The 15,400-nt window shown below is 47.3% G+C and overlaps 1 protein-coding gene across 1 annotated transcript; it reads right to left on the bottom strand.

The window, feature by feature from the left end:
* Positions 1-498: 498 nt before the first annotated feature.
* On the bottom strand, positions 499-1,470 carry G0S2 (G0/G1 switch 2). The gene is made up of 2 exons (XM_080934708.1): positions 1,330-1,470; positions 499-1,159 (listed from the first exon to the last, which is right to left on the bottom strand). The coding sequence occupies exon 2, from the start codon at positions 1,128-1,130 to the stop codon at positions 819-821; it is 312 nt and encodes a 103-aa protein (XP_080790834.1). The 5' UTR covers positions 1,131-1,159; positions 1,330-1,470; the 3' UTR covers positions 499-818.
* Positions 1,471-15,400: the final 13,930 nt, after the last annotated feature.

The raw sequence follows: 15,400 nt of genomic DNA, 5'->3' as shown, positions 1-15,400 counted from the left end.
CTCCCACCAGACAGATGAGTTTCTTCTTGACCCCATCCTTTCTCCCTTTCCCTCTTCCCTTCCTCCCCACTCTTCCTTCTGTCTCTCATTCTCTCTGATCTTCCAACTTCCTCCTCTCTCCCCCATTCTCCCTCCCCTCTCTCTGTCTCCTCCTCCCTCTAATAGTTAAGCAGAGAGATCAGCCACAGGAATCTCCAGCACAAAGGGGTAAAAGATATATTACTTTTTCTTTGGCCTAAAAATCCATTGATTTCTCTCTGTCTCTCTCTGATTCTCTCTCTCTCTCTCCCTACCTCTCCCCCACCCCAGTCTCTTATTCTAAGTCTGAAATTGATTTGTCTTGTGATCCAAAATGCTAACACCTGTAGCATGTTGCAAGTTTCACTCTTGTATGAGTAGACCTGTGCCAGGCCACATTCAAGTCCCAGCTGTGAAGCAGGGATAGCCACAGTTCTGGGTGAGAGAGTCACCACACCACCCAGGAATTAAATAATGACATAGAGTATAAAATGTTTTTATTTCAAAATGCAAAACGATGGTCATTGTAATAATAATAATAATAACAACAATAAAAATAACAGTATAAAAAGCATGTCTCCTTCCCTAATGCAAAGTGATAGCTCCTTGCTCGCCCCCACAGCCTTGGACAAATCACAGTGCGTGCTGCACAGCAGCAAGTCAGTCCCAGACCCCTTGGGTGATCTGTGCAGGGTCAGTTTTGGATTCAGTGGCACCTTGAAACAGCATGCGACTCTGCTCGCGCCCACCTGGGTCATGATCTCTCTGTGTCTCGCTCCCTTCTCTGCCAGTCACGGGCCTTAAGAGGCATGCTGCCTGAGGGACAGGGCTCGGCTGCGCAGGGCCGCCTCCTGAGCCTTGCCTCCTGCCAGCAGGGCCTGCTTGTGGAGGGACTGCTGTTCACAAGCGTCCCGCAGCTCTGCCACTGCAGCCTCCTGGTCGCGCAGACGGCTGGCGGCTGTGAAAGGGCTGCACACGGTCTCCACGAGGCCGAGCACCACGCCGAAGAGCGCCAGCACACTGCCCAGCACGTACAACTTCACCAGCTTCCCTCGGGGCTTCTGCGCCATCATCTCCTTGGCCAGAGGGATCAGCTCCTGCACACTTTCCATCTGGGCTCTGGGCTGTGCGTTGGCTGGGCCTGCAGAGGTAGCAGAGAGAAAGGGGTTGAGCCTTTGGTTGGGGGACAGCAGCTGAGCAGGGGAACCCTAAGCCCAGAGAGGGCGTCGGCTGCAGAGTAAGGGAGAAAGCAGCTGGGGAGGGGATTTGCGGTCTCTCGCCCACCCTCGGTTCCGGGCCTTGGAGGCTCACCTAGGGAACGGAGGCAGCACTTGCTGGCGGAGGTCAGGCGTCCGTGCGTCAGACTGGCCTTGGCGTGTTCTTCCTTCAGCTGCCGCTCTTTAGGAGGGACACTCGGCAGTTGCAGCACTCAGTGAACAGAGAGCCCTTATATCTTTTGCCCGGGATCCGCCTCCTGGCTCACTGGCCTGAGCTCAGACTGCACCCGACAAAAGGGGAGGGGGAGGGGGGCAGCGGGGCGGGGAGGAGGAAGAACGGGAGGGGCGCTGCTGGGGACTGGGGAGGTGACCACGAGTAGTGCACGCCCCTGCTGTGTGCTCCCTGAGACCCTAGACCGCTGGTGCTGCAAAAGCTGAGAGCCCAAGGCACCACTTCAGTGTACAGCCAAGGAGGCAGTGGTGTGACATGCTTCTCTGATAGGACACACTTTCTAGTCTTGTCTGTTCCCCTGTTCCCCTGGCCTAAGTTCCCCTATAGTTCAGGAGGAACAGGAGAAAGACCCTAAGGAGGGAATCTGGGGTTCATTTTCATTCAAAAAAGTTATCTTCTTACCTGTCAGGGAGGGTGTGGGTGGGAGGGAAGGCAATGGAGGGACCCCTGCAGTGAGCAGGCAAACTGAACTGAAAAACCACATCTCCAGGGAGTAGAATGTTCTTCCAGAGCGCTGCTTTCTTGACTGGTAGGTTTTACTAAGACTGGGGAACAAGGGGAACATTGCTAGTCACCTGATAGCTTTTCATGAAGGGTTTCCTTCTAATGCATAGAGGTGTGTGTGTGGGGGGTGGTGAATCTGAGCATAACCTGAACAATTTACTGAGACTCTGTGTCAGAAATTAAAATTAAGAGGGTTATAGATGGGGCTCTGTGGTGGGGCACTTGCCTAGTGTGTGCTAGGTTATATCTCTTTGTTTACGACACACATGCACAAAAGCACAAGTACTCAGACAGTCCTCTCTTCTACGTTCACTTGAGAAGTGAGGTTGGGGTGAGCCTGAAAGAAGGCCCATGGTAAAAAATATTTGTCTACAGTGAAAGTACTCCACCCTCTTACAACGATTCCATGCCACCCTGCCCATGTTTGGAGTGTGTGCCTAGAGTGGGGATCCAGGGCAGAGGGCACTCTTGGGAAGCTGGGCTAGATTAGGATTTAATATGATCCCCTGGTTTAGGGGTGGCTATTGGAGTACCTGAGTTAGCAAAGTAGGGGAAAAGAGGAGGCAGGTAGGCCAAAGGGCCTGAAGCAGGGGGTGGGGTAGGGAGGAAGGGGAACCAACTGGCCAGAAAATTGCAAAGGTCACTGATGCAATCGTGCAACAGCCCTGCCCAGCCTTCCTGTCAAAGCCCAGAGCCAGAGGGGAACGGATGCCAATCTTAGGGGTCCAAAGCCACTGCCAGGTGCAGAAAGCACTGACCACCCCTTGGTTTGCGAACGGTCCTTCAGGTAAGAACTTGTCAAAGGTGGGAATCAGCCAAAGCCGTGGATGTTTCAGATTTAAAACTCACACTTTAGTCTACACACATGATCAAGGTAACCACAGGCCAGATGGGATTATTCTTGGAGGATCCCTGACTTGGCTTCATTCTTTTAACCTTGTCGATCCGGAAAGTTCTGCAGGGAGGACCCAAGCCAAGGCTAGCTTCAGTCTTGGCATTGTTCTGAAAGCTTCCTGATAGTTTTGGAGCTCTCCTTGTAGCTGGCAGCCATAACCACGGAGCTTTCCTAATAACCATGAGTGTTCCAGACATGGTGGCTCCTGGGAAAGAGGATGGTGTGTGTCTTGATAGGAAGGCACCCACTTGGTTTCTCCTCAGAAGGTGAGTCAGCCCAGTTTCTGACCCAAAATGCCAACACTGACTGGGGCCTCCGTCATAACTCACCCGGGGTTCCTCTTCCCTAGGGCTGCACGAGATGAACATCTTTTTCCCCTCTCAAAGAACCTGACCTTGACCCCTGACCTCACTAGCTCGATGTCAGTGGCTAGGCAGCAAATGACAAGGGTTGAGGTCACCAGTGAATCTGGTGGTGCCTGTTGAGGAAGTACCAGGGGAGCTGAAGCAGGGTCAGCACAACTCTGTCTGCTGGAGAAAGACTCTTAGCTTTTGGATGGGAGGCGAGGAGGCTGGAATGGGTTGGGATGAGTTGGGATGGGTTGGGATGGGTTGGGATGGGTTGGGATGGGTTGGGATGGGTTGGGATGGGTTGGGGTGGGTTGGGATGGGTTGGGATGAGTTGGGATGGGTTGGGATGGGTTGGGATGGGTTGGGATGAGTTGGGATAAGTTGGGATGGGTTGGGATGGGTTGGGATGGGTTGGGATAAGTTGGGATGGGTTGGGATGGGTTGGGATGGGTTGGGATGGGTTGAGATGGGTTGGGATGGGTTGGGATGGGTTGGGATGGGTTGGGGTGGGTTGGGATGGGTTGGGATGAGTTGGGATGGGTTGGGGTGGGTTGGGATGGGTTGGGATGGGTTGGGATGAGTTGGGATAGGTTGGGATGGGTTGGGGTGGGTTGGGATGGGTTGGGGTGGGTTGGGATGGGTTGGGGTGGGTTGGGATGGGTTGGGATGGGTTGGGATGAGTTGGGATAGGTTAGAATGGGTTGGGATGGGTTGGAATGGGTTGGGATGGGTTGGGATGGGTTGGGATGGGTTGGGATGGGTTGGGATGGGTTGGGGTGGGTTGGGATGGATTGGGATGGGTTGGGATGAGTTGGGATAAGTTGGGATGGGTTGGGGTGGGTTGGGGTGGGTTGGGATGGGTTGGGATGGGAGGGCTTGGGAAGGAAACATATACCTTGACTAGCCCGAGACTACTTTTAGAAGCACAGGTCTGTGGTGTATTTGGACCTGACACAGGTTACAGTTATGAAGATCAAACCAAGCCGTGAGGTGACCAACCCTTTATCTGACTGAGGGCCGACGAGAACTTCCTGTGTGACAGCTGACACAGAGCTAAGCACAACAGACATCTGCCCCTTTTCTGAGTTTAACAATATTTAGTACTCAGGGTGGGTAAATTATAAAGTTAAGGGGTTTATCTGGCTCATGGTTCCAGAAGGTCAGGGGCCTCATCTGGACTTTCTTTGTGGTAGATTATGGACAAAATAAAAGGTGTCGGATAGGGGCTGCAGAGACAGTCTCAGTGGTTAAGAGCACTGACTGCTCTTCCAGAGGTCCTGATTTCAATTCCCGTAATCCACATGGTGGCTGACAACCATCTGTAATGGGATCTGATCACCTTTTCTGGTGTGTCTGAAGACAACTACAATGTACTTACATACATAAAATAAAGAAACAATTCTTTTTTTTTTTTAAGTCACACAAAAAGGTGTCCCATAACAGGACTTGGGAGTGTGAGTGCTTATGTGTGTTTCTATGTTAATCCTCAATCTATAGACCGTACCTAACCCTAACCACTTCTTTAGACACTATATTCTTAATTTCTCAATGGGGATTACATTTCAGCACCTAGAGTCCTGGGTGTCACTCAACCCTCATAGTCTATTCAGTTCTCGTCATCCTTTCTAAGGATGCTGGGAGGGGCAGTTTACATATTATCTGGTTTGTTTTTCAAACCCATCTCTCAACACTTTGAAACATCAGTAGCATATAGTGAAGGAAAACCCACAAAGGGCAGCTTGTCATTCAAGGGTGAGCCAGGGAGCAAGGGCTGTGCCTGGCAGGTGCAGCGGGGACCAGGGACGGCAGTCTCCCAGGCCCTGGGGTGGGCAGCCTGCTGTGTTACGATTGTTATTGTTTCTCTGTCACTATTTTCTACCTGCTTGCTACCAGCACAAAATCCCACTGCCCCCAGGAATTCAGAAGCCTGGAGGAAGGGGATTGTCAGCAGACATAAGACTGAACTACTTTTGTCCTCACCTGATTAAAAGCAAAACAAAACAAAACAAAACAAAAAACATAAAACAACTCTGTAGTCCTCAGTGTCAGCTGCCCCATCCCTGTATATGCACGCATGTGTTGGGGGTATGGCTACATGTGTGTGGAGGTCAGAGGTCAACCTTGGGTGTTATTCCTCAGGATGCTGGTCTCTTATTTAGCCTAGAACTCACCAATTGTACCAGACATGATAACCAGTGAGCTCCAGACAGAGTCACCTGTCTCTATCTCCCCAGTGCGGTGATCATGAATGTGTACAACCATGTCTAGCAGCTACTGCTTCCTCCTCTTCCTCTTCTTCCTCATCCTCTTCTTCCTCTCCCTCCTCTCCCTCCTCTCCCTCCTTTCCCTCCTCTCCCTCCTCTCCCTCCTCTCCCTCCTCTCCCTACTCTCCCTCCTCTTCCTCTCTCTCCTCTCCCTCCTCTTCTTCCTCTTCCTCTCCCTCCTTTCCCTCCTCTTCCTCTCTCTCCTCTCCCTCCTCTTCTTTCTCCTCTCCCTCCTCTTCTTTCTCCTCTCCCTCCTCTCCCTCCTTTCCCTCCTCTCCCTCCTTTCCCTCCTCTCCCTCCTTTCCCTCCTCTCCCTCCTCTCCCTCCTCTCCCTCCTCTTCCTCTCTCTCCTCTCCCTCCTCTTATTCCTCCTCTCCCTCCTCTTCTTCCTCCTCTCCCTCCTTTCCCTCCTCTTGTCCCTCCTCCTCTCTCCTCTCCTTCCTCTGCTTCTTCCTCCTCCTCCTCTTTCTCTCTCTCCTCTCCCTCCTCCTCTTTTTTGTCCTCCTCCTTTTCTTCCTCCTCTTTCTCTCCCTTCTCTCCCTCCTCCTGTCCCTCCTCCTCTCCCTCCTCCTCTCTCCTCTCCTTCCTCCTCTTTTTATTCCTCCTCCTCCTCTTCCTTCTTGACTAGGGTCAATTTCGAGTCCCCATGCTTACACACCTAGGACTTTACCAACTATACTGTCTCTTCAGTTCTCCTTGAGTCACCATGATCTCATATTGGCTAGTTTTAGAGAAAGGGCTTCCTGGCACTCAAGCCTTGTGGATAATTTAGGACTTGTTCTGCTTTCCTGGGATCAAGCCCAGGTTTCTACGTGGGCTGACTATGTGCCTTGCTACTGATCCACAGCCCCGGATGGGCAATTTTTAAGTGTATACCTCTGACCTTCATCTCCTCTGCTCTTGCAGGCTAGGGTTGTGGAGGACAGATATTTCTGTGTGAACTCCCTGCAGTCATTACTTAGTACTCCTGCTCTGATCGGCACGTGTTACCTTCACACACTCTTCCAAACCCAGCCCCTTCTCAGAATTCATATTCCTGGGAGATCTACCTCCTTCAGGTGTGTCTTTGGCTTTGTATACTGTGTCAGTTCCTTGGTGAGGCCTTCCTCAGGCACATCATCTCATAAGACACACTCGGTGCCTTTGCCAGTTGGGGTTGATAGAACTGTCATCTCAATCTTTCACTCCCACCGGAGGTCATCCTTGGTACACAGTAGGTCCTTTGTAGGTAAGTGTAGGTTAGTCTCTTAATGAATAGTCTCTTCAGTGGTCTATGAAGCTCAGCATGGAAGACCTTATATTTATTAAGGTCACACACAGTCAGATGTTTGGTTAATACTCACAAAAGCATTTGGGTTTGAGTAATGATGACATTTGCCATCTAACCCATCTCAAACATGACCAACCACCAAATAAATAATCTTCCCCAAACACTTGTTTTTTCAAAAAATTGTTAGTTGCCTGATAAAAGTGTGGTGTGATAGTGAACTCCCAGACTCTGCTTGCTGACTGTGCATGCACCTGATATTCTTGGTGCTTAGGGCTTCTTTGGTGTGGTCTTTCTGCAGGTCTAACCTTGCCTCCTGTTCTTCTCCCACGAGACCTCCATGTTCTTCAGAGGTTTTGCTCAGGTCAAGATACAGCCCACTCTCTGTGCCACGGTAGTTGGTGCCTGCTACCTCTTCCTGTCGGTTTGCTCAGACTGCTTTCTTCTTGAAAAGCTGGGGTCCTTCTACTCTGCCTTCCCCTTCGTGCTCCCAGAAACCAGCACGTCCTTGCCAGCACACTGTGCTCTGTCTTTTCTGTGAATCTCAGTTGCCTGCTCAACTGCATAGCTTGGCACTAGAACACACACTGGCTCATACAGGACCTTCATTGTTTTTTTTTTTTTTTTTTTTTTTTTTGTAGGTTTGCCTCTTCTCTGTATGTATTCTGAGTATAAGACCAAAGCTTTGTTATTTATTTTTTTTTTTTATGGTGCTAACCTATAACAGGAGCACAATCAATATTAATTACATTGACCTAAAAGCCAGTGCTGGGATAGATTGCAAATGACCTGTTAGACCCTCCTGGGAGTTTATTTTAGGCTCATTGGCTCGTCCTGGGCTCAGAGCCTCTGGATTGGAATTGCTCAAGAGCTGGCAATTTTCCTCAACTCCCTCAACTCTGGCCTCCTTACCTTTCACTTCTACCCCTAGCCAACTGTCTGGCATTCAATTCATGGCTTGTTCTGGGGCACCCCTCCAGCCTGCCCCTGGGACTATTCGCTGAGGATATTAAGGCACCGAGCTTCAGTTCCTCGTGGTTTGAATCAGAGACAGCAGCTGGTAGAGCAGGCAGGTTGGACTAGGACCCCAATACAGGTCGAGATCACCTGACCTCTGCTGCCAGGATACATGTTTGAATGGCAATAGGAGGCTTTACAAGTCCAAACAACTTCCCTAAGCTTCAGTAGGAGTTAGATGTGAGAGTATGGGGGTCCGGGTTTGAGCAGCCCTGCCGCTCACTGGAGTCTGACCTTGGACTAAGCTTCACTGGCTTCTATTTTCTTGTCTGTAAACTGGGACTGAAGAGAATGCCTGTTAAGGGGGATGTGGTGAAGGCTGAAAGAGATGGAGGGCTTGCTACAAGGGTTCTGAAACAATCTACACACTAGTGCTATTTAGGAGTCTTTGCCTCCTGATGCAGGCTTTCAGGTCCCACAATCCCATAACCCAAACTCAACACACCTTCACTCCTTGGGTGACATTTAGGTAACTTCCAGAAACATTCGCTAAAGCCACTGACATATCCAACACTGCCTTATGCATAGTTACAGAAAGCAGGAAGCAGACTGCTCTTACCCTCCAGAAGCTCACAGTCCAGTGGAGGACAAATACAAACACACAAGCACACATGCACTGTGCACACAAGCACACATACACTACGCACATAAGCACACATGCACGGCACAGCACAATGCAGCAATCTGTGTCAGGGAGACACAGATGGGGAGGAGATTGCTTCAGTAGTAGGCAGAGAAGACTGAAGAATGAATGATCCAGGCTGGAGGGAGATGGCTCAGCAGTTAAGAGCACTGACTGCTCTTCCAGAGGTCCTGAGTTCAATTCCCAGCAACCACATGGTGACTCACAACCATCTGTAATGGGATCTGATGCCCTCTTCTGGTGTGTCTGAAGACAGCGACAGTGTACTCACATACATAAAATAAATAAATAAATAAATCTTAAATAATAATAATAATAATAATAAAGAATGAATGAATGATCCCTGAGCAAGTTAGGTCATCCAAGGTAGGTCAGGGACTTATCAGGTGACTCTAGAGGGAGGGGTTACTACTTGAGCCTGGGTGATACCTTGAAAGAACTACAGAGAGGAGAATGATGAGGAAGTCTTGGGTAGCCAATGACCCGTCAAAAGCAGTTGGGCAAGAGTGGCTACAGTGCAGAAACAGGGTTTTGGAAATTCCCGTAAATGAGGTGGAAATCGTGGGCAAGTCATGTGCAGAGTCACCTATGTGTGTCATGTGTTGCTCACAGGAAACTCGGGGTGCTCTTTTATTCTAGAAACACAATCTCCTTGGCTTCCCGTCTGTGCAGTCTTTTATCTTTTTCCCAGGTCTGTAGGTTATAGCTCCTTTCTGTCAGTCTTTCTCGGGACTTGGCCTGGAGCCTCTCTTAATAATTTATTACTTTTATTTCATGTGTGTGACTATTTTGTCTGCCTTTGTGCCTGTGTTTCATGTGCTTACAGGGACCAGAAGAAGGTGTCAGCCCCCCACCCCAGAACTGGAATTACAGGTGGTTGTGAGCCATCAAGTGTGTGTTGGGAACCCAACCTGGATTCTCTTCAAGAGCAGTAAATGCTCTTAACTACTGAGCTGTCACTTAATGTCTGACTGTTATTTGGCACAATTGATTTCAGGGAAAAAAATGGGGACCAAATTTTTTATGTGGGTCCTTCATTGGGATCAGGCCTTCCTGAAGAAGAGATTCAAAGGCTGAAAATAATTCCGAGTGATAGGTTTCTTCTCTCTAGCTCTGCATGGAGGGACAGAGTGGCCCTAGCTTCAGCTAGCAAGGAAATGGATGTCTCTCTTTAGCCACATGAGCATGACAGAAGACCCACCGTTTCAGAAGAGACTCATCACTGCACCTGGGTGTCTCTGTGAGACCTGGGCTGCTGTGGTCAGACTTCCATCCCACAGGAGTGAGAGCTACTGTGTCAGAGTCTGAAACTGCTAAGTCTGTGGTCATTTGCTGTGGGACAATAGAGTAGAACCCAAACAGCAAAGTGGAGGAAAATGTCCATTTCAGACCCACTGAGGACTGATCAGGAAAATGGCTCAAGGCAGGCTCAGACTGGTCTGCCTCACCCTGGTGTACTTCCTCCTAGCACCTGACTCTCATCCACTTGCATTTGCTTCCCATATACCCTTGGGAGATGTAGACACCTGGGATTTAGCACCTGCTGAGTGAACTTGCGTCTGAGTGGTTCACAGTTCACCCACCCACAACCAGGCTGCTTGCTTGTCAAACTTCAGACCACAAACCCATTTTGTTTGGTTTCTTAAGACAGTGTGTCCTGTATCCTGGACTAGCTGTGAACGCTCTTACGTATCTGAGGGTAAACTTGAACTTCTGATCCTTTGGCTTTCACCTCCCAGATACTGGGATTATTCATATATTTTGGAACCCAGAAAAGCTATACACCCTAACCAGTTATTTAATCACAATTTATTATGTCCTGAAGCTACTTGTAGCTGTAGTTGATTATTTATTAATCCACTCTACCTCCCTGGCAGAGGCTTCGAGTGTTCCTTGCTTGCTAGTCTCCCCAATGATCTGAATTTTCAAATGAAAGACAGACAGACAGACAGACACACACACACACACACACACACAGATAGATAGATAGATAGATAGATAGATAGACAGAGAGAGAGAGAGAGAGAGAGAGAGAGAGAGAGATATCCTTATATTTAATATGCCTTTATCAGCTCAATGGCTGGGTCACTCCCAGGCTTCCACATTTTAACACACTCTCCTCTCTGATATTTCTGAATTATTACTTACTAAAATCTATATTCCATCTTTGCTATCCTAGACCCAATGGAGGGGAGGGGCCTAGGGCCACTCTTCCCCAATTCTTACATGATCATGTGCCTTCCCCTTTACAGCTCTCTCTCAAGCTTAGTCTATCTACATCCCCAATGCGGTGGTTCCCTTCCTCCTCAACCCCCTTGCCCACAAATCCTGAAGTCCTACCTCTGTCTCTCTGTCCAACCATTGGCCACCAGCAATTTTATTTGCCAATTTAAACCAGCTTGGGGCAGGGACCCTTAACGTCTCACGTAGGACATTCTCATACAATTTTGAAAACCCATAATAGAAACATTAAACCATTTTTTTTACAGACTTGTACAAACACTCCCCCCCCCCTTCTTTCCAAACTGGCCACATCTTTTTCTTTTCCATTATATAATGACTTTGTAAAATTCTAAGAATCTGACTGGAGCTACTTCATCTCCAGGCCATGAAATCAGTTGCACCAGGACCCGTGTGTCTGGCCTTTACTTTATCTGACCCGTTGGAATGAGTCTCTGGGCTACATAGCTCTCTGTCTCCGATCCCCAGCTTTGCCAGGGTCGGGAGCCCTTGAACGAGTTAGGCTGCTTTAGGAAAACAATCAAAGCTGGCTTCAACAGTAAGGAAAGTATGCTAACTATGGATTCTAGAATTGGCTACTTTACTACCTTGACCACATTGAGATGTCAGGCTCACCCCTGTGTCGGTACCCTCTGCTTGTCATGCACAGGACACAGCACAGTGCCATAACGTCAGCTGTCACATTCAAGTCGAAAGCATCCAATAATAATAATAATAAAAAAAGATAAGATTGCTCTGCCTCAACAAGGAAGCCCTTCCTGTGAGAGCTAAAGTTTGAGGAAACTTTAGTTTCCCACACTGGCCTCGGTAGACTGGGCTAAGAAACAAAATTTCCTCACTTTCGGGCACACATTTTCTCTCTATGCCAGCATTGCACCAACATTAGTAAGACGTCGTCTGCATGGCTGGGGTGTGGCTCAGTGGCATGTGTTTGTATGTTTACCATGGGTGAAGCTCTGGAAAATAAAGACAAACAAATGAAACGCTGGCAAAATCCAAACCTCACCACTTCTTCATAACTGGAAGTGTACAGTTACTGGACCCAGGCCACTCAACTTCCATCCCCTCTACCAACACAGGGCAAGACTTGATTACTCCTTACCAGTTTGTTTATTTGTCTTAGAGCCAGTCCCATTTTCTGTCTTCCCTCATCCATTTTCTACCAAATCGTGTTTCTTTTTCCTAAGCAGCCATTAGTCATCTACCTCGTAAGCAAGTCAGAGTGACTTGGGGGAGCTTTGTAAGCGCCAGTTTAAAGAATTGAAAATTACACTCATGTGTCTGTGTGTGGGTTGTGCATTTGATTGAGGTGCCGAAGGAACCAGAAGAAAATGTCAGATCCCCTGGAGCTAGAGTTGGAAGTGCTTATGAACTGCTGCTGCCTGAGGTGGGTCATAGGCACTGAACCCAGACCCTCTGCAAGAGCTGTGAGAGTTCTTAACTGATGAATTATCTTCAGCTTCTAACATTCTTAAAACTGAAGTTTAATAATTTTTGAGTGTGCAAAACAGCAAGCTTTATTGTGACTTTTTAAAATACATACATATCATTGGTTTTTCCTTTTATTTACCCTTGTCTCTGCCTTCTCCCTCCTTCTCTGCTACCTCTGGTTGGCCCTTTCTTTGCCCAGATAGCTCCTGTGGTGGTTTGAATATGCTTGGCCCAGGGAGTGTCAGTATTAGGAGATGTGGCCTTGTTGGAAGAAGTTTGTCATTGTGGGTGTGGGTTTTAAGACCCTCATCTTAGCTGCCTGGAAGCCAGTCTTTTCTTGTTTGCCTTTGGAACAAGATGTAGAACACTTAGCTCCTCCTACACCATGCCTGCCTGGTCACTGCCATGATGATAATGGACTGAATCTCTGAACCTGTAAGCCAGTCCCACTTAAATGTTGTCCTTATAAGAGTTGCCTTGGTCACGGTGTCTGTTCAGAGCAGTAAAACCCTGTTATGACACTCCCCTCCTCTTTGTTTCCCTATGTGTTTATATGCATGTTTGTACAGTTAAATATAGGTTCTTCAGATAGAGGAAAATTTTTATATTTTGTCTTTTTCCTCCTCTGATATCTTCTCTGGACCCCTTCCTCTCACTTTATCCTCACTGAGGTGCTTCCGAAACTCCTAAGAGCAGGCTGCACCTCAGACACATTAAAAGAAATCTCTCTGGGGAGATCCCGACATCAGCAATGTTTAAAGCTTTACAGGTGTTTTTTAGCATGTGGAAAATGTTAAAGAGATTGGAAGTCGGTGCCCTTCATGTTGGAGGGACCCAGGGTGGTGCTCTTCTCCCCACTGCCTTGCTCCAAGTTCGTGGGTTTTTAATCTTCTCTTCATCATCAGTGATCATCTCAGCTTTCCCCAGAAAAACTGGCTGAATATCTGGTTGACATTAGTGTGTTCCCAGACCTGCACGAAGAGCAGATGTTGGCTGTTTTTTACTGCTCACTCAGTGTTCCATACAGCAGTGTCTTCAGCCACAGCTGTTCCACATCTGTGCTGCCTAGTAATGCTGTCACTGGCTATCTATGGCTATCAAACACTTGGTATGTGTCTTAGACAGGGTTTCTAATCCTGCACAAAACATCACAACCAAGAAGCAGGTTGGGGAGGAAAGCAGCTTACACTTCCACATTGCTGTTCATCACCAAAGGAAGTCAGGACTGGAACTCAAGCAGGTCAGGAAGCAGGAGCTGATGCAGAGGCCATGGAGGGATGTTAATTACTGGCTTGCTTCCCCTGGCTTGCTCAGCCTGCTTTCTTATAGAACCCAGGTCTACCAGCCCAGGGATGGCACCACCCACAATGGGTTGGGCCCTCCCCATTTGATCACTAGTTGAGAAAATGCTTTACAGCTGAATCTCATGGAGGCATTTCCTCAAGGGAAGCTCCTTTCTCTGTAATAACTCCAGCTTGTGTCAAGTTGACACAAAACCAGCCAGTACCATATGTGACCAAATTAAGTAATTTTACTTTTTCTAATCTGCATTAGATAATCCCAGTTCCATGTGCAGTAACTGCAGCATTGGCAAACATTGTTTTGTAAGCTAACAACTTGGGCAGGTGTCTCTCTCATTCTAGGTATATAACAGGCATTGCTGTGGTTGGGATGTGGAATGCCCCATACTGGCTTAATGGAGGAAGAGGGCCTCTGGGGGTGAAGGTTTTATGGTCTTGCCTACTTGTCTACTATCTATTTACTGACTGCAGAGGCAACATGACCAGGAGGTTCCGGTCACCACTGACCTGCTTGCCTCACTATGGCAGACAACAGTTCTTCAAATTATGAGCCAAATTAACCTTTCAAGTTGTTTTGTGAGGTTATTTATGTGTATATATATGTTTATATATGTATATATATGTATATATGTGTATGTATATATGTGTGTGTGTGTGTGTGTGTGTATATATATATATATATATATATATATATATATATATATATATGTATGTATATATATATGATTGCAACCAGAAAAGCAACACAAGTATTTTTAGCTGAACACACACAAAATGGAAGTTTTAAAAATATAATTTATTTCTAATTAAAATATAATTACATTATTCACTCCCACCCATTATCCCTCCAGCACCTCCCATGCCTTCCTTGCTCCCTCTCGAACCTGTAGCCACCTTTTTAAAAACAATTATCATTGTTACATATACAAATGAATAAATGTAAAATTGAACCTGCGATCCGGGCAGTAGTGGTGTACACCTTTAATCCCAGCATTTAGGAGGCAGAGACAGGTGGATCTCTGGGGGTTCTAGGCCAGTCTGGTCCTCAGAGTAAGTTCTAGGACAGCCGGGGCTACACAGGGCTACACAGAGAAACCCTGTCTTAAAACAAACAAGAAACAAATACCAACAAAAAAGCAAAGACCAAAAAATAAACAAAAAATCAAAAATAAAACCTGTTGAGTTGGTTTAGTGTTGCTTGTATATACATGCGTTTAGGGTTTACCACTGGTGTTGGATAGCCAGTTGGATGCTCATTCCTGGGAAAGGCATAGTTCTTTACCAGTCATTACGTGCCTGTAGCCATCTTCCATCCACATTGATACATCAGCCATATTTTCAGCGTTCAGTTCTCATTTAGACAGCTCTGTTGTTGAGATTTCGTGAGTGTAGCTTTCTTGTCCTATCTAGAAGACACAGTCTATAGCAGACTCTTGGTCTTCTGGTCCTTACAGTCTTTCCACTACCTGTTCTGCAATGTCCTTGAACCTGAGGTGTAGGGACTGTGTTGTAGATGTATCAACTGGGACTTGCCATCCCATGCTTCTCTACACGTTGACCAGCTGTAGCTTTCAGTCACCGTCTCTGATTCAAAAAGAAGCTTCTTTGATAAAAGGTGAGAGCTGCACTTACCAGTGAGTACAAGAATTAAATATTTAGAACGAAGTCAGGAATGGTACTGGTTTAAGAAAGTGACAAAAACGGCTTTTCTAAGGTCCATAAACTCACCACCAATGAGTAGTTAGCTAGGTTTTCAATACCAGGGGTTTTCCTACTGTTAATAGACCTTAAGTCCAACTAGATAGCTGGTGGGTACTGCCAAGATGTAAGTGTGTAAGTGTCAATATCGCACCAGTAAGTCTTATAGTAATTGTCATCAATGGGTTCATAGGCGTCACAGCTGGTTTTGATTGTTTTCTTCCCTTGGGACAGCATCTTCTGATACTATGAAAGCGAGTTTTCAGAAAGGAAACTGTAGTCCCAGGTCCAGTTTGATTCATCCAAGTCCTGTTACTGAAGT

Source organism: Micromys minutus (genome assembly GCF_963924665.1).
Source record: "Micromys minutus genome assembly, chromosome: 1".
NCBI classification, from domain to species: domain Eukaryota; kingdom Metazoa; phylum Chordata; class Mammalia; order Rodentia; family Muridae; genus Micromys; species Micromys minutus.
Note: the sequence above shows the minus strand (reverse complement) of the source record. Positions and strands in the feature narration are given on the sequence as shown.

Excerpts from the sequence above, each read along its gene's own strand:
- G0S2 (XM_080934708.1), bottom strand. The coding sequence starts at position 1,130 with ATGGAAAGTGTGCAGGAGCTGATCCCTCTGGCCAAGGAGATGATGGCG.